Genomic DNA, 19,913 nt, shown 5'->3' with positions numbered 1-19,913 from the left:
TGTGGTCTTTGTTGAATGTAAAATCCTGTGTTTGTCTCAAGGTGTTCATAAGCTGAAACAGGTTGCCCAGAGAAGGTGTGGATGTTCCATCACTGGAAGTGTTGAAGCCCAGGTTGGATGGGGACCCTGAGCAACCTGGTACCAGAGGTGTCCCTGCCTATGGCAGGGATGTTGGAACCGGATGATCTTCCAGATCCCTTCAAACCCAAGCCATTCTGTGATTCTGTGCTAGTAAATTGTGCTTATTGGCACTATTTTAAAAGCAAAGTTGGAGGAGGGGTCTTACTTCGTAGTTGGTTGTAATAAGAGTATTTCTTAAATAAGTTGGTCTAATGATTAAGTAGGTCTGTGTCAGTACAACCAATAATGTAATAAAACCAAAATTTGACAGGGCTAGAACTTAGTAGCCTTGAGCTCTCTGAAACTTACTGAAAATCCAAAAGGAGATGGGGGCAGCTATGAGCAGTGTCTTGTGAGAAACAGCGAGAGGAAGCCTAATGATTTTAGCCATTATCTGTTATGTGTGACTTCAAACCATCCATAGCAAGTACTTTTTTGGGTTTTTGTCTGTCTGACAGGGTACATGAGAAAGAGGTTAGATGGACATGAGTACTGACAGTGTGTAGGTGACCTTGGACAGCATAGGAGGATATTGAGGGGCTTGTGAGTGAGGCTAGAAGCAGTTAATATTGTGATGAGGAAGAAGATACTGCTGAGAGGGATATAGAGAACATTAAATCTGTGGGGATGTTTGAGCACATGCTACAAATACCAGATTTCTTCTAGAACAAGTTGTTTCTTCTATATGATTTACAGGACTTGGTCATTAATAGGTGTTAATTTGTATATTTGAATGTGTCTACTATGTCTTATTTTTCCTACTCCCCTTTTTTTTTGTCTCAGCACAAATTAGAAGTAAACTGCTAACTTACCTGTTAGGCTACCATAGAAATCAGCAAACAGTAGCAAAGATCTGAATTTGGACTTGCAGTTATTTCTAAGTCTGCTCAGTTCTTACTACAGTGGTGTAACATCTTGAAATTGGATATTCATCCTTATCTCTTAGGAAGTCTGTATGGTTGTGGAGCATGTTAGGGGAAACAGAGAAAACTTCTTTGTATGTAAGATTAGTCATTTATTCATGTATTCTGCTTCCAGGTGTGATTAAAGGCGTGTTACCTCCTGAGAAACAGACAGCAATGAATAAATATTGATAACTTTATACATTTATTTATGGTATGTGTATATATGCTGCTTATTTTTTCCATAGTTGTGTGTTGATACAAGTATATACATATATACACGTGCACAGTATAGTTCATTATTTGAAGGATATCTAGAGTGTACCATTAAAATGCCAGTGTCTCTTGCTAATTTTAAAAATAATCTAATTTCTTGTTAGACTTGTATGCTCAGAGCAGTAGTAGAAAGCAGCAGTTTAGAAAAGCATGAATTATTTAATGGAATCTTCTTTAAATCTTCCCTCTTATTCCTTTCCAATTGAAAAGAAAGTTAAAAATCAAACCCAACAAACAAACAGAACCCAACACACACCTCCCAAACCAATAACAAACCAAAAAAAAAATCCAAAGGAGGGAAAAACTTCTAGGTAGGAAAGCCAAGTAGTAAAGCTTAGTTTGTTGGCCTTGTGACAGTTCAGGACATAAGTTTTCATTCTGTGTTTGTGGAGTCTGACAAACTATTGATAGTTGCATTTTTAGTTAGATTTCTCCTGTATAGATTGTGCCAGGGCATAGCTGTATCAACTTTCATGTGGATTTCTTGTGGTCAAGGGTGGTTCCCATGACCATGGGTTAAAATTATTGGCCTGTAAATCTAAAGGAAAGTATGACAAGAATTGCTTTTGCTCATGATTGCAAAATGTGTGTACACATATGATGTAATTGGAGGGAGGAGGAGAATGTTTAGATTGCATTCTCAATAAATGCAACTCACACATAGAAAGATACATGGTGAGGTAATAAAATACAGTAAAACAGAATACTAACTTTTGGTCATCTATTACCTGAGATGCCTTTGTATAAACAAGTAACAGTAAGATATGCAGGAGTCAGCAGAGGTCTGAAAGCAGTAATACGACCTTGGAAATCTTTGCATCTTGCCTGAAAGACCTTACTGATATGGGAAACAGTAATTAGTGTTGTAGCGATCCTTTGTAACTTTGGAGTCAACCTGGACTCACAGTAGTGTGAATTTTCTGCTGGGAGCAAATGGGAAGTAGGAGTTTTGGTATGAGCTTAGTGCTGTAGAACACTTCTACATTCAGATTGACTTGAAGTTACAACCAGGTTAGCATTGTGTGCTGGTTAAACTGAAAGGTCTTACTTGACTCAGGACATTCATGCAGATAGTTTGTGTTTTAACACTGATTTATTTTTTTATCTGTAAATCTTGTAACTCTTCTTCCTTGGTCAGTGCTTGAGTGGAGATTTGACTGTTTCAGCAATTTCATTTGTTGCTTCAAGTTGATTCCCTTAAGATTTTTACACATCTCATGAAAGTGAGCCTTCATATACACTGTGTGCATTCTGATACTTAATACTGCTCCCAGAAATTGTTATTAATTTCTTGCCTGGATTTAAGGGTGTGAGGGAAAGGGTTTACCAATACTCTGGGTTTAGCAAAAGAGAGCCTCTTCTGTGCTTGTGTTGAGGGGAAATAAGCTCTTCCTGAACATGAGGTGAACTGTCCATTGCTGGGTAAATTCGGAAACAGTGTAACTTTTTAGCTGTTGAAGAGGGGGAGCTGACAATTATTCTTGGCCATTTTAGTTACTCAATTTAGTACATACGGGAAAGTTACCATTTTCACCTTTTATCTATTTTGTAATGCACGTTTCAAGTTACATAATTTTGCTTTTAAGGAAGGATAGTTGTAGTAGATAGGTTAGAAGGTTTTGATTAATTTTTCTTCAACTTTCGTTACGTGGATTTTTTATATGGACCTTATGAAAATACAGAGTGTAGAGATGGTAATTTGGTAAGTATATAAATACTTCTGTAGTGACATTAGTTTAAGGATTTCACAGTGAAGTTGTATGCATCAGTATAAAATCTAAATAATTATTTATCTTAAACCAGCACTGTTGCGTCTAATGAAATAGCCTAATTATAGACTAATTAGAATTAGATTTTTCTCCTTAAACCTCTGTGTTTAGGGAGATCCTGGTAATTTGCTTTGCAGAGGCATTCTGTGATGAAATCTCACAAATCTTGAAACATCTAAACCATCTAATAACTATTTTTTTAGCTTGTAATTGTTGACAGGTGATGGCTGATAACTGCAGAAAAAAATACTTAATAACTTTACATGTATATTGAATTCATAAAAATAGGAACAAAAAGATTTAGTACTTTTGTAATGCCTAGTGATGTAAGAAACTTGAATTGATCTAGCAATCCATATATTTAAGTTAGTGTAGTCTTCTCTGTATGTGGGAAAATTCTTACATTTGAGATAGGATATAATATAACTGTAAGCTTAATTAATGATTCCACTTATGTCCCTTTATAAATTAGAAGACATGTTAAGTTTGCAGTTGCTTTGAATCTGTTCCTAACTTCTATAGTAAATATATTTATTCTAACTTCTGTATGCTTTTTGCCTTTCGTATTTGTCACATGACAACAGAATCGGAAAATTGATTCATGGGAACAGTGACACTGTCTGTGTAAAAAGTTGTCAGAGATGTGAAGAAGAAGAGCAGAAACAGCTTTTATTAATATTTTTTCCCTGTTTGGTTTTTGTAGTATTAGATGTAAACATGGTTAAAAAAAACCCCAACAAATTAAAATCCTCATCATATTGTAATAATATTACAGTAAGTATTATAAGTAGTAATGCTGTCTTGATATATTAGTATCTCTTTAGGATTTTTTTTTTTATGTTTAAGACAAATAAATTGTTACTAGTGTTGCCACTGTCTCTTATAATTGATTTTTATGAAAGGTTTTGTATGTGCATCTAGATGAGAGCTTTAGTATTCTTAGACATACAGCATAGGGTCTAGCAGGTTTAAAACTACTGATGTAATTTCAGGAGATCATGCACTTACCTTCTGATTCAAGAGCTGAGCTGTCTATATTTGGAAGTTTCTCCTCCATTGTGTACCAGTGGAAAAGCTAAGTTTTTTCTTCTGATGTGACACAAGTGATCTTAGGGAGGACATGAGAGAAAGGAAACGTGGTCTCTCTTAGACCACAGAATAATGTTGTTTTAGTGGAATACCTCAGGGATAATGTGTGAGTTATTTCCTGTTCTTTAATGCATAAATTATGTTCTCTGTGCAAAGCCACAGAAATTAATATTTTGGAATGTATTACGCTTTTATACTTCTGTTGATTGAGTACAATTAATTTACAGAAAATGGTTCCTGGTGTCATAAACAAAGTGCATCATAAGAAGTATGGTGAGGCTTCAGATATTTTAGACTTTATGTGGCTGTTGAGTCAAGAAGCTCCTGTGTATTCTCTAGAGACAACAAGAAGTGCCATCAAAAGTGTAAACCAATATGAATGAACAGTGAAGTGCGATTAGTGTAAAGAGGTTGATCTTGCACAAGATAAATGTTTTAACCAGATTGGACAGAAATTTGTCTGGGTTTTAAGGTGAACATTCTATTATTCGGGCAAGATAAACTTTTTTGCTGCAACTAAATAAAAGCAAAATTTATTTGAATAAGGAATGTTTTTTTCTTGTATAATAAAGTTGTTAGGGTGATTGTGAGAAAAGTTTTAGTGAATTGAAGAAATTGCCAAAATACTTTCAGAGCTTAGAGTGTACAATTACTAATGGAGTAGTCTGTAGCAAAATTGGAGGACCTCTACTGTTGTTAGTTATGGTACAATAGATGAGCCACTTTGCCCAGTAAGTAGTTGATCAATGAACTTGGGACTAGCAGTTTTTATATAGTGACTTTTAACTCTGTGACCCTGAAATTAACTGGAGAAACCAGTGTGGTCTTCCTGTCTTTCAAATTCATGTACTGCTTGCAGAAAAACTTTCCTAAACAGTAAGTTGTAGAAATGAATGTACCTATGAAAATAGTTTCTTAAAGGCCATGGATGACAGTTTGTCAGAGTTCTGAAAGAATAATTACTTGAAATAGATGGATACTTGCAATGGAAAGTACCAAATCATGACAGTAAGATAGTATTTTATGACTCATCTAAAATACCAAGTTTCAAAGGATAAGCAATCTCTTCATAGATGAAATTCCCCAGTGGTTGTGTTATTTTCTTTCTGAAGTTATAAAAATACTGGGAATATTAGTATGTCATGACAATGCTTCTGTTTCTACCATGGCAGAAAATAATTATTTTCCATCATTCCAAATTTAACATTACTGTAGGGATCATAATTGGATGGCCTATATATAAGGTCACAGTTCTGTTTAATAAGTGAGTGTAGTTTTATTAATTTATGCTAGATCTCCCCCCACTCTCATTATAGGCATTTGTTGAGGATGGCTTCTCATAAATTATGAGCAATGTTTGTTTGAATTAACTTGGCTGTGTAGCTATTGCAAGCCAGTAACTGTCTTCATTCTTCCATACTTAACTATAGGCAAAGGAAAAGCTTTAGAGAGTTCCTGTGTGTGTGATGAAGAAGGTGGTGAAAACCAGTGAGTTAGTATTGCAATCATGTTCCACTTCCTTGTAGATAAAACAACGTCTGTTTAATGCTCTTCAGGCAAAAAAGATATTGATTCCTTCCTTAAATTTCTGACTTTATTCAGTGTAGATCAGGTTATTAGAATTTTTGACTGAATTCTTACAAAGCTGTATTTGAATAACTTCCCATAGGGCAGGAAGTTGGTTTTGGCTGAGTGTCCCCCCCCCCCCTTTTTTTTTTTTTTTTTTTTTGTTGTTTTTTTTTTTTTTTGTTGTTTTTGTTGTTGGGTTTTTTTAGCACAAATTGTGGTGTATTTGTTTTGTCAGAGACAGTCATGAATGGCAACATGCATTAGCCATTGATTTTCCATCTATACATAGCTCTAAAAACATATGCATGGCTCTTCTTTTCTGCATTACATTAAAAAAAACCCAAATATCACTTGATTATCAGATTTGGTAAGCAGATCTCTTTTTTCTGTGTTGGCAGTGGAGGTCACTTGACTATGTGATGATTGGGTAACCTCAGTTGTTTTATGTAAGTTTGGAGATGTCACAGCCCATGAGACAGCTGTCTAAATGTGTTCCTCACTTCCATCAGTCTCCAGGGCATTTTTGCCTGTGTTATTTTATAGCTCATGCTCTACCTGATCAGAAGTGTTAAAAGAAAATGTTTTATGAAAAAACATCACCAACAAAATCAAGTTTAAGTGCAAGAAACACTTTTCTAAATGAGAATCTTGATCCCAGATTGTTGTCTAATGTGTCTTTTAGACCTACATTGAACCACTAAAGCCATTTAAGAATTATCTAATAACAGACATAAAGTAAAAACTCCATTCTGCTGATGATTTGGTAGCATAGGTCACACTGCAGGGAGTACTGGAACAGCAGTTAACCCTGGGCTAGCTGATTTACCTGGATTTTAAAAATTCATGGTTTCTTCTCAGTTATTGGGTAAATTTTTTACTTTTTCAGGAGATGGGGACTAAATGATGAGTTGATATTTCCTTTAAGTTGTAGGTACAACCATTCAGGGTTCTGCCCTATGAGTGGAGTTAGCTATATGGTGGAAAAATGAGTGCTCACTTAAACTGTTAGAGGGGCTTACGGTTTTTTCAAGCCTTCTACTGAAAATATTCTATACCTGCTTTTGATTTAACATGTTTTTCTTGATACTTATTCTTGAAAATAGTATCTTTTTTCTTCATTTTTTGTCATAGCTAGTGGTGTAGTTTTTACTTATATTATTTAGTAAGAAAACACTCAGTATTTAAATGAGGAAAGCAAAATATTCCAATGGCTACTTGGCCCAATAGCTTTCTAGCTCATTGTATTTGGTGTCTCACATAATAGGACCAAACCACACCTTTTGCTAGAAGGAGAGTGAACTAGCTGTAGGTTTAGGCATTTCAGACATCTTGGTATGTTCTTAAGTTAATTGCCAATCTTGACTAGTGTTAAAAAATTAGGAAGTTAGATGAAGAGTTACTGCCATCTCATACTTTAGAGATGTCTTGTACATGCCACGTTGTCATCTTTGTCATCTATGCTGACCTAATCAGTAAAAGAAGACAATTCAGATTTAATTCACAGTGTTTATCTGAAGTCCATTTTTCACTGGGGTCTTGTGCTTTTAGTCAGCATAGTGTTTGGCAAGGATAACATGTTGAAATGAAGTTCAACCAGGATAAGTGCCAGATTCTACACCTGGAATGGGGCAACTGTTGATGTATGGACAGACTGGGAATGAGAGACTGGAAAGCTGCACTCACAGCAACGGACCTAGGGGGTCCTGGTCAGTGACCAGTTGAACATGAGTCAGCAGTGCCCTGGCAGGCAGTAGGGCCACCCTTGTCCTGGGGGCATCAGGCACAGCATCACCAGCTGGGCAAGGGAGGGGATTGTCCTGCTCTGCTCTGCACTGGGGTGGCTTCATCTCAAGTGCTGGGGACAGTTTTGGGCACTACAATATAAAAAAGACATTAAACTATTAGAGAGTGCCCAAAGATGGCGATGGACCTTGAGGAGAAGCCATGTGAGGTCACTTGGTCTGTTCAGCCCAGAGGAGACTGAGAGGAGACCTTACTGCAGTTAAAACTTCCTCATGAGGGGAAGAGGAGGAGCAGACACTGATCTCCTCTCTGTGGTGACATGAGGGAGTGGCCTGAAGTTGTGCTGGGGAGAGGTTTAGGTTCAATATTAGGGGAAGGTTCTTCACCCAGAGGGTGGTTGGGCACTGGAACAGGCTCCCCAGGACAGTGGTCACAGCACCAGCCTGACAGAGTTCAAGGAGTGTTTGGACAATGCTCTCAGCACATGGGGTGACTCTTGGGTGCTGTGCATGGCCAGGAGTTGGTCTTGATGATCCTGGTGGGTTCTTTCCAATGCAGCACATTCTGTGATTCTGGGAAAATACATTGATCTCAAAATTGAGCTCATGTAGACATCAGCTAAGATACAACATTTTGTGGTATGAGAGGAGTGTCTGGTATGTGCTTCATTGCAAAGTGGTCTGTGGTCTTGCAACTTTGACATTTTGATAGGAGTTTGTAATAATTTGTTACGTAAGTACTGAAGATACTATGCTATTTTACTTAAATTACCTAGTCACATGTGTAAAACCTGGCCTATATTAGTGTATAAAAGTGCATTAATTTACTAATATGTGAATAGCTGAGAGCTGTTCACATTTCTCCTGTATTTGGGTGGGTGTTCTGCCCTATGTAGTAAGGGAAGCGGGGAACTGGTAGTAACTGGCTTACAGGTTGGATCCTGCATTCACTCATGTGAGTCAAGCAGGTTGTGGTTTGCTCTACAGTTAAAAACTACTACTGATTGTTTTTATTTTACTCCTTTAAAAAAATCACTTCCAAAAGTGGCACTGAATGGGCATAGTATCTTCTAATGGTGATTTGTTAAAATGGAAAATGTTTCCTGTCATTCTTGTAAATTACTAGAATTATTTTGTTTTTAAAAAAATACTAAATGGTAGTTAAGACATTAGTTTTTTTAAGTGCAAAACAAAAAAGAACAGTGCTGGCTAAGACTTCGTTGCAAATTCTCTAACTAGGTTTCTGTTGAAAGGTATAGCAACTAAGCTTTGACAACACAGGGCCAGTCTCTGGCACTTCCCTGATTGTGCTGGGGTTTTTAATCAGAAATTTGAATGACTGTCCATTTGTAATATATTCAAGTTCAGGTGTTAAAATCATCACACTCTTTAAAGAACTTTATTTGCAGTTAATTTTAGAGAAGATTGAATGTTCTCCTTTTGCTTGTGTAAAATAAAACTAATGAAGTAATTGTGACAGATATAAATGACAAATTTTTAAAATAAAATAAATACGTGATGTAAAATTGCCTGGGTTTAAAATGAACTGACAATCTCCTGCGTGTTGTGTTTTGTTTTTGACAGGGTTTGTGGATGCACTTAGATGTTTGCAATGAGCACTGTGGCTGGCATGCCCCAGTGTTTTGGATACCAATGCATAGGACTCCGTAGTAATCGAATTTATCAGAAACGAACGTCATGAGCATAGTGATCCCATTGGGGGTTGACACAGCAGATACTTCTTATTTGGAAATGGCTGCAGGCTCAGAGTAAGTATGTGAACATAATTTGTAAGTTCTCTTATTTTTAATTAATTTTTTCCTTCATGACCGTTTTTTGAATACAGTTGGAGAAAACTTAAAAGTTTCCTTAGTTTTGTTGAATTTTTAATTACTTAAATTAGTAACTGTCACTTCATTCTTATGTCAGTTTCTTCCACTTCAGGGGGAGCAAAGGAGAGAAGCAAAATATTTCTAGAAATGCATATTTTTCTTGCTTATCAGACTGACAAATAAAGATGCTACTTGATTTACTACTCATATTTCAAACATTTTCCCATTTCAGTTTCCTTTTTAAGTACATGCAAAAAATTTTCTTGATTTTGCACATTAGAAAGGTAAATTAATTCGGTGCATTAAACTGCAAGAAAGTAGTAGTGATCAAGACAAGGGTGCATTTCTTAATGAAAATTGAAGGCCTAGCTTAAATGCTAATACTGTGTCTTCAGAAAGTTATTTCTAATTGTAAAGCTCGTAGAAAATCATTTAGTAACTGTGTATAAAGGGTTACAAAGAGCCAATGAAATAATGCATTCTGTAAACTCTGGCTTTGCACAAAATAGTGTAGTGAGTTTCTGGGTTTTGGGGGATGGGAAGGGTGGCTTGGGGAGGGTTTTTTAGGTTGAGGAGCGGAGGGGAGATGTTGTGTGTGTGTGGTTTTTTGTGTTGTAGTACTTTCCTAATTTTTTCCTCCTAGTCTCCTGTACAGTATTAATTGGCTGAGGTTTAGGTATTGTTGATCTCTGACTGGATACATTTCTTGTCAAACAAACCTTTCTGTGTGTGTAGCATCAGCATGACTGTGAAATGTTTAAGAAGCAAGTGGTTTTTCTTCCAGAGTTTAAAGGAAAGTTTTAGTAGAACTCTAGAACAGCTCTTTAAAGAGCTGTTTCTCTACTGTGCTTCCAGGTACATGAGGCTATTATAGGTTTGTGCTGTTTATTTGAAGAGAGCCAAGAATTTGCAATTCAAAATTTTTTGTTACATTACATTTTTTAAGTTGTTTTATCATTTTGTATTATGAACACTGTTTACCTTGGTGCAGAAAATTTTTGAACTGTAGTGAACCATTCACATTTCTTTTTGTTCTTTTCCTGTATTTTTCTTTTATGTTTAGAGAAGGTCATGATTCCTGAGGTTGCTGACATTCCTTGCAGACACAGCATGTCATGCTGAAATGAAAATAAATAAATTGAGTTGTCAGTATAAACAAGATAGAGTTCACAGTGTGTTATTTGCTTGATACTGTGGCAGAGCGACCCATTAGGAGCTGCTTTTCTTCAGATGTTAAGTAGCTGTTACCACCTAGATTAATTCTTGTCATCTCTGCCGTACTCATGCTGAAATATGTGTAGTTGCATCTATGTACACTGATTTAAAAGCCATGTTACTGTCACAAGAAGTGTGACACAAAGGTGTGTCCCTAATCTACCAGTTTACACAGTTGTAAACCTTTTCTATCACAATCTGTGCAGTTTACTCTTTGTTCTTGTACGTTTTCTTTCAGAGGGTAGCGTGTTGGATATGGAGTGTCTTAGTAACAGTTGTAGATGGTCTTTGAGCAAGTTCTGGGGTTTTCCCAAGACAGAGGAGCTAGAATTTTTCCACTGTGACTGGCAGGTCGGATATTGCTTCATCAGTTGCTGAAGCATGAGCAAACACAAGAATGGGGGAGTGGCAAACTTGATTATGCAGGAGAAGCAGCTTTGGAAAAAGCTCTTTGTGTAGTGCAGTCTCCTAGTGCTGAAAGATTTTTCCTCATGTTTTGAACCAAGGCATAAGCCTATTAAAAGAGGGGATATTTTATATGACTAATAGTTCCACATACTATTTTAATAATTGCAGCAAATAGCTGTGTGTAAAGTAACCTACTAAGAGGTTTAAGGATCCTAAAAATTGGCTGAAATAGTTTGTTTCTTACGTTACATGTACTTAAGTGGGGTCTCCAGAGAGATCTTTTTGTTATCGTAGTCAAAATACACATACTTCATCTTTACTCGTAGATCTTACTAAAGACGAGGATTTGTGACTTCTAAGCGGTAAGGTCCTTGTACTTGTAAGCAGAACAAGCCATTTCTGAAGGTTCAAAATACGCTTCCTGGCTTGAGAGAGTGTTTGTGTAGCTTAGAGCGTAAGTATAAGCTACACATTGGGAAATGCCATTGATGGTACTGCTTTTCTGGTTATATCCTTACATGCTTTTTAGGGAGAAGGCCTGTATAATAAACCTCACAATCACAGTGTGCAGATCACTATTGAGTTCAGTATCCAGGAGAAAAAGTCTTACATGCAGATAGTATCAGGCCAGCCTGTACTTGTAGGGCCTGCTATAAGGTGCTTAGGTGGCAGAACCCACTCCCTGGTAGAGGAGCAGTCCTTGATTCTTGTCTAGGTATTAAGCCTGTCAAACATCTTTGGTTAGATGAAGTGTCTTGAAATAGAAAATGTTGTTTCTCATGCAAAATGTATTGTATTCTTTTATCTGAGATGGCCTTCAGCTAGATACTGGTCAGGTGTGCTGAAAACAGAAAACAAACCTGAACTCCTTGAAAATTAGACCTATAAAACTGGATTGTGGAAGATTGATGTTGCTGAGAGTTGCATTTGAAGTTCAGACATATATTCAGGAAGTACTCATAGTATGCTTAGCTCACATCCTAAAGCTTGGATACCCCCATCTGTCTTTGAGCATTTTAGTGAGATTTTGTTTCCCGCTTGAATATCTACATATTTGTAGGAGTGGTGGCCCCAAATTCTGATTGTATTTTGGATATTAGTCAAAAATGGTGTGCTTTTTTTTTCTTTTCTTTTTTTTTTTTTTTAATTTATTACTCAATGGTCAAAAACAAGTGTTTAAAAGGAGTGGAGTGGGGGAGATGAAGTTTTAGAGACTAATTGGCTTTCTTTGAATCGTTGCAGGTTGATTTCCTTAATGCAAGTTAACTAACTATAAAAGTGACTGAGGTTTCATAAATTAACTGGCTCACGTATTGCTTTAAGTTTCTCACTAATGCCATCTGCTGGCAGCATGTAGAATATTTTGTTTCCATTTTAGATATGAACAGTAGGAAATGATTCAGAACATGAAGTTGTTTCACTTGCTAAATGAAAATTCTCTCAAGGCTTTTTTTTTTAATATGGGTATCTTCGCTTTTTAAACTGATTTAGAACATATTATATTTCTGTTTTCAAGGTACAGGAATGTCTTCAATAATTGCAGCCCAAGAGCATGTGGATAGCTTTTGTGTAGAGCTTTTTGTTTTATTCCCTGTGAACATTTTGCACAGATCTGAATTGCTGACCACAATGCTTAATAAGTATATATGATATTTTAGCAAAATACCATGGTCAGTTTATCACAGTAATGTTTGTTTATTTAGGAAACAATATTAATATTTTTATCAAGCTTCATGTATACTATGTTGTCATACAAACGTTGTAGTTTGGATGAAAACCAAAAATACAGTAAATATCTTTTAGTTAAGCTGTAAGACAGCAGTTGTTTGAGGTGAAGCTGAAAAATGTGGTATGATCAGAGGGCTTACATTCTTAGTACCTCAGTCTCTGACAGAACTGGCTAATGTCCAAAAATACAAGCAAGGAAAGCCTTGTAGTGTTCTCACAGATCTGAATGCTTACATGCTTTCCTCCTGAAAACTTGCTTTCTGGGATGGCTGTAAGAATGCCAATGGTGATATGAAGGAGTGTTTGTTTGTAGTACAGTAGTTAGTGCCTTGCTGCTTAGGCCCTGGTACTTGAGCCCAAAAAATGTAGAACTTGATTTTTAAGTTAGGTAGTATCTCGTGCTTCAATCATCTGTACAATAAAATATTTTGCCAAGATGCATTTCTTCTCAAAGTTGTGCAATTCTGAGATGCCTATTTCAGAAGAAGGGCTTGACCTTTAAACAGACAGGAATATAGAGGGCATCTTTTCTGTTTGAGGTTGTGCACATGGTTGGCAAAACCAGGAGTGATAAGGAATTCAGTAACCTGTTTGTCAAAGCTGATTTTGTCTGTGGCCCTCTGGAAAAATGGAGCTCATTCTGCACTGCTTTATAGTATCTGCATCACTTTCCTGTTGACTGTAAAGGAAACCTATGGTGGTTAATTTCTAGCTTAAGTGAATGCTCTTGGAGCTCCTTCCCATAGTTCTTAGTTTCTTCCTCAGTTCCCCAGCCCAGTGCAGTGGGTAAATGGAACAGTAACAGTTACATTCAGAGCTCTAGTGAACATCCCTTATAGCTGAAAGCAGTGTGTAAGATAAGATAAGAATTTGAAAAAGGTTTTGCTGAAAGCTGATTGTGCTCCACATTTTTTAATAGTTGCCTTTCTGCATCACCTGATTCATCTCCCACCATTTTTCTGGTTTTCCTTGTTCGAGTAAAGATGTGCTTTTTTCTTAGTAACATTGTTCTCAGAATCTGGTTTATGAGTGTTAAAACAGTTGGTGATAAATGAATGTTTTTGGAAGCTTTACGCTTCTGCTTCCCACCACTGTCGTGCCTCTAAATATTAAATTTTGTTCTCTTAAGTGGTTTATAAATGGCGAGAGTAAAAAGAAATGGATGTAGGGTGTTGGGTGTATTGTCTTGCCTCAAATCTTGGAAGAGATCTGGACTATCTTTTTGATTTTTGTAGTCAGTTGATGAAATACACAACCTCTCTTTTTAGGACACTTTCATTTTGGTATCTTTGACTGAATGTTCCTGTGTTTTAAGGAGCTGTTATTTAGGTCACAGTAATACTTATTTTTAATGAAGGAAACACTCCTAAATTAATCCTGGATGGATTGTACCAGAATCCCCCCCTGCCTGTCCTTAGTAAGCCTTCCTGCTCTGAAAACGGAGCATTTTTCAGCAAGACCAAGGTTGAGCATTGAACACAGAGTGGATAAGAGTACCCGTGCTACTGCTTGTCCCATTCAGGAAATGGGGAAGAATAGCAGTAGAAGCAACGCAGTGGTCAAGACACCCTTGTTCCTGGAGAATCTAATTTCTGCCATAGTCATAATGGATGCGTAGCTAATGCCTCATTCACTGGCATTTTAGTTGACTGGGTCATCAGAAGGATTGCTGGAGTACAGAACAGATGTGTGATTACTGCACAATTGTGTTGATAAATAGGTAAAAGCAAATTGGTTGGAAAGGCACAATTTTTTTCATCTTTTGTCTTTATTTTAGTCATGAGCTAAATTTCTAAGCTGCTTCTAGAAGCTAATCTAACAAACTCCAAATAAAATTGTATTTTCAAGTTGTGAAATAGTGTAAGAGAGTAAATGAGGGCTTTTCTGGGTTTATGAGGCAATGAAGAGCAAGTGCTGTCAGATTTGCTTTGTCTCATGCTAGTCAGAAGTTGTATTTTTAATGTTAGTACTTCACATGATTTGTGTGCTCAGATGTTTGTTCACCCTCTCAAAAAAAGGCAGCTGATGACTGTTGGAGACAGTAATCTAAAAAAATATTTTTTTCTTTGGACTCTAGAAACTAAAACCCTCCCCCAAAAGTGCTTTTAACTAGTTTCTTCTTAAACAATTTTATCATTAAGGTAGTAACCCCTATGGAAAAAGCTCATAAGAAGAAATGGGCCACCAAACCCATTAGTAGGACACTTTCAAAGAGATGTGAAAATATTGCATTTTGTTCAGAAAGTTAATGATTAATTATTTCTTTTCCAGAAAGTAACAAATGTAGGTTTTTGGTGTCCTTTTAAATCAAACTAGTATTGCTTCATGGCTTAGCAGAAAAGCCTCTGTTAAATATCTTAATATGTAAGAAAAAATCCCGTCAGTATCTATTTTAATTTACTATTCAGAAATGCCAAGTTTATTTTAAAAATCAGCTCAAGAAATTATTAAGATATGTGACAGGAAATACAGTTCACACATAATAAAAATAAAATTAGAAAACTGAGCCAGACCTGATTTGTAATGTGAATCAAGTCCACTTCAGTTTTAAATGTTGATATATTGTGGTGCCTTTTTTTTTTTTAAAAAGCCCCACTTTAGTAACTTGGATCCATTCATCTTAGTGTTATTAAATCATATGGTGCAACAAGAAAACTGCAAGTTATCTCAGTCATGCGCACATGAACAACTGCTCGAGAAAGGCTGTGAAGATGTAATTTTTTTGCTCAAATAGATCTTCCTGTTCTAGTATTCCTTTATCTTTCTTGTTTTGCATTGTGGTTTAGTGCATATAAACCATAGTTTGTATATTGAAGAAGGCACTGCCTTCGATACAAAACCTTGTCTTGCAAATTGTACTACCTTTTTCTTTCTATTTAAGGATAAATCAGTAGAAACTGCCTTGTTCAGATAATTTGCCCTAGTTAGGATTTCTGCTTGTAGGAGCAGTCAGTGCGGGTGGTGCCCCGCCACTGCCGCTGTGTGTCGCTGCAGGGCTCTATGGTTGTGCAGCCCCCGGAATGCAGCATCGGTCCTTGGGCAGAATTCCTTTTGGCAGCTTCTCTTACCGCTCAATGAGGGGGCTAACGGGGACTTGAAAGTTTGTTGCTGCCCCCATATGCTGCTTTAAATAGAATCAGCAGGGAATTAATTAGAAGTTGTGCAGCGAGTACCTCCAATTTATTAATATAAATTACATAGTAATTGCATTTGTTCTTCATCTGTCTTTTGCCTTGCAGACCAGAATCTGTAGAAGCTAGCCCTGTGGTAGTTGAAAAATCGAACAGTTATCCACACCAGTTGTATACCAGCGGCTCGCATTCACACAGTTACATTGGTTTGCCCTATGCAGTAAGTTTTGTGCAAAGTATTCTGTACAAAATATATTATGTAAAAATCTGCTGGTTTTATCTGGAAAAACTGATTCATGCTTATCTTTCTATATCTTACTGGGAGTTGGGTAAGTTGGATAATAAATGGTCTATCAGAAGCAGAACATAGTGCACTTAAATGTGCAACATTTGAGAATTTATAAAATAAGATTAAATTGAGATATAAAATATAACTGTTTTAAAATATAAATATAAATTTTAAAATATTTTAAATGTATAAAATTGGGATATAAAAATATGAAATTTTAACTTTTTACTACAAAAGTAAGAAGCCTGAAGTTCTTTGCCAAATGAATTCTTACATTTTGGCTTGAATAACCATCAGTGTATGAGCATTTACAATTAATCACCTTTTCACAAAATTCTAGGACCATAACTATGGTGCTCGGCCTCCTCCAACGCCTCCAGCTTCTCCTCCTCCATCAGTGCTTATAAGCAAGAATGAAGTAGGCATATTTACCACTCCCAACTTTGATGAAACCTCCAGTGCTACTACCATCAGTACGTCAGAGGATGGAAGCTATGGAACAGATATTACCAGATGCATTTGTGGCTTTACACATGATGATGGATATATGATCTGTTGTGACAAATGCAGGTAATGCATATTAAAATAACTTAAAAAGTAAAAATTACTTAAGGCTGCACTGAAAGTAAATGTAACTAAATGGTGTTTTAATTATGATGAGTCACAAGAAATTTCCTTCCATCAAAAAAATGCTTGAAGGTTGTGTGTTTTTCTAATAGGCAACATAGTCAGTTAAGGCCAGTGATTATTTTATCATTTAATTCGGTCAGTCTTGACTACTCATGAATTTGGTCGTGCCTTTGCTTGTGCATTGCTGCTTAATAAGGGTATACCTTTTTTCCCTCTAAAAATGATGTCTGTTATTTGTTATTAGGGTAAAATGAAGACCTAGGCATTACTTAATGTGCATGTACTGAGTAATAGAGCATCTTGGTGAATTATGGACCTGTAAATCAAAGAACTTGAAGGATGCGAAATAATGTCACAGAAACTTCTTGAATATTGGTTTCTCTGTGCATGATCTTTCTGATTACTCTTCGTTTTTCAAAGGTTTCAGTTAATAAGTATGAAAAGACTAACCTAGACGCTTAATGAAAAAGCTGAAGTTAAATATTTAGACTTCGGAGTTTATGCTTAAGCACCTACTTGATCATAGTATAATAAGAGACTGCTGTTGAGTACTTGGAATTGGAAAATAAGATTAGAAATTTTTAGGGCTGATATACTTAACATGAGAAGACAAATATTGTATTTCTACTCAATATTAGCCTGTTTTACATTTGGTTAATGAATGCTGCTGGACTTGTTAGATCTTCGTGTATTTATAAAATAATAGTTATAAGTAATTATAATACTAATTTGAGCTCCATTCTTCTGTCTACTTACATAACAAGCTTGTTAGTATTTTCTGATGATCCTTAATTCTGATAATCTTGCTCATTATTTTGAAATGTATTAAGATGTTCTTCCAGCAGTGGAGTTGTAGGCAGTCACCAGTTAGGTAGAGTCTTTTTCCTTTGAAGAAGAGATTCTCTATGAGGAGTTGTGAATTTACCACAACTCTTTCCAAGTGGGAAGATAACTATTTTTGTTTCCCTCTTCTTTCTAGCAGTGTAGGGCTGAGTGTAAAGTAGTGTTTTAGGTTAGCCTTCAGTCTGGCAAGCAGTCCCTGACTCTGGGAAGCAGTTAAAGCTCTTTCTATGCTGTGCAACAGTACTACCAGTTTGTAACAGGGTGTATAAAAATGTGTACTAACTTTTCTCTTAAAATATATAAGGAAATCAAACTGTATCTTAGTGTATATTTCTCTATATAGAAATATTTTATGTACCCATTTCTAAAAGAGAATTGAATCCTTTTGTTGAAAACCAAACCACTTGTTGCTGTGTAAAACATAAGTCTTGTTGCTGATGGTATTTGTTTCAGTCTTGTTCTCTATTGTGATAATTTACCATTTTATTTCTGATGTTGGAGAAAAATTTCCGAGAGAAGACAAGTTAGCTGGCAGAGTGGTGGCAAAGATAGTAATTGAGGCAGTATTGAATCTGAGTAAAGATGACAATGAAAAAAAAGAGCAGCTTCCTTTCTCTTTGTATTGTGCACACAATTTTTAAAATTGTACTTTAAAGTTGGGGTTTTATTTTGGTGTTTTCATAGTGTCTGGCAGCACATTGACTGCATGGGGATTGACAGACAGCATATTCCTGACATATATCTGTGTGAACGTTGCCAACCCAGGTGAGTAGTTTTGTTGGTTTTGAACTCTAAAACGGAATGGAACAGTGCACAACTGGTCTTTTTCTAAGTATCTGAACATTTAGTGACTGTACTGTTTATTCTGTAATAGTCAATGGGAAATGTTGGAAGTCTGTTTTAATATTAAATGCACTGATTTATTTTCTAATTTCAGGAGTTTAGATAAAGAAAGAGCAGTGCTGTTGCAACGAAGGAAACGGGAAAATATGTCAGGTGAGTAAAATTTAAAGCTCTTTTCTTAGTAAAGGTGATAAAATAAGTATAAATTACGTATACAGACTTCAGAGTGCATGCATGTTTCCCACAGTTTTGAGAGCCTTCAGCATATAAGGTTTAGTAAATCAATGCCTTTTACTTGAGTATATTGTTACCAAGATAACGTCATATCAGAATTATTGTAGTTCCTGTTTTATCAATGGTTTTTCAGCACTGTGGTTTCTTCATAGGTGTGGAATAATTCAATCTGTTGAACAGTGTTTGAATTTCTTAATAAGCAATGTTGCTTTTATAATAACTATAACTCCTTTGACTGAGGTGCTGAAAATAAGGTGGAAAAGCTTTAAGTTTCTTTTGGAATGAGAGAGAGTTTCTAAGTCTACTTTCATTCTGGAAGAAAGTTTCAGGAAGAAATCCTAATTCTTATATGTTGGATGTAGATTGGGTGTTTTGATATGGCTCTGGATTTTTTTGGGCAATGGGAAAAGTTGGTAAACCAAGTTAATACAATATAGGTAATAACTATATTTGAGGGCTTTTTGCCTTTGGTAACCAAGGCAGCATGTAGTACAAGTACCCGTTTTAGTCTGGGTGTTTTATGCAAGTAGTTCTTGAACTTGTTCACAGGATTTCAAAAATCATCTGGCCTAACTTGTCAGGAGTTCTGTCTGGCCATTACCAAAGCGTGGTAGAATTCTTGGTTGACAGCTGGTACTTTCAAGCTCTATTACAAAAGTAATAACTTGGGAGGAGGTCATCCTCCTAAATGTAACATGTTTTACTTCCAGATCATGTCTCTGAAGTAATGGAGTGTGTGTATGTATTTTAAGATTTCTTTTAAAATTACCATGTAGATATGGTCCTGCTACCCACTTCATGTGGCTTCAGAAAGTCTGAGGGGTGTGTGGCACAACTGTGCTTCTTAGTGCAGTTGACACTTGGTGTTGTGTGGTACTAAGTTGCCTAAAGTCCTTTAAAGGTGTTAGTACCTTACTTACAAAACCACAGTAATTTTTTGTTTTGTCTGTTTTCATTTTAACAAAACCAAGCTTATTTTATACAGTTTTAGTTGACCTACTAGGTCAACCAAATCTAAATTGTAATTTTTTTTTTTAATTTAAAATTATTTTTGTTGATTCTATTGCAATAGTAGAACAAGTAGATTTATAACTCATTTGGAGTTAATGAGCTCACTGACTGGTCTGATAATACTGTGAGGTTGAACTTGAATTTTCATAACGAATAGGGGAAGTTGATGATCAGAGCTATTTAAATAATCTTTTGGGATCTGTAGGCACACTGTCTGATCATTTACTGTAAACTTAAGGGAAGAGAGATTAAAAATCTTAGGAGGAGCTGATGAGATCTTAC

General features: G+C 36.1%; 1 protein-coding gene across 4 annotated transcripts in view; it reads left to right on the top strand.

Annotated features, from left to right (window-relative positions):
• Positions 1-19,913, top strand: part of KMT2E (lysine methyltransferase 2E (inactive)) — a 56,971-nt gene that overhangs the window by 9,521 nt on the left and 27,537 nt on the right. For 3 of the 4 annotated variants that reach the window (XM_053977832.1, XM_053977828.1, XM_053977830.1), the window contains 5 exons: positions 9,052-9,236; positions 15,890-16,001; positions 16,411-16,640; positions 18,228-18,308; positions 18,481-18,539. In XM_053977832.1, coding sequence (XP_053833807.1) covers positions 9,166-9,236; positions 15,890-16,001; positions 16,411-16,640; positions 18,228-18,308; positions 18,481-18,539 — 553 coding nt within the window. In that variant the 5' untranslated portion in view covers positions 9,052-9,165. Of the gene's footprint in view, positions 1-1,158; positions 1,237-9,051; positions 9,237-15,889; positions 16,002-16,410; positions 16,641-18,227; positions 18,309-18,480; positions 18,540-19,913 lie in introns of all 4 variants that reach the window. The other variant, XM_053977831.1, reaches the window with a different exon arrangement.

Source organism: Vidua macroura, chromosome 5, assembly GCF_024509145.1.
Source record: "Vidua macroura isolate BioBank_ID:100142 chromosome 5, ASM2450914v1, whole genome shotgun sequence".
NCBI lineage: Eukaryota > Metazoa > Chordata > Aves > Passeriformes > Viduidae > Vidua > Vidua macroura.
This window is presented reverse-complemented; position numbering and strand designations above follow the sequence as displayed.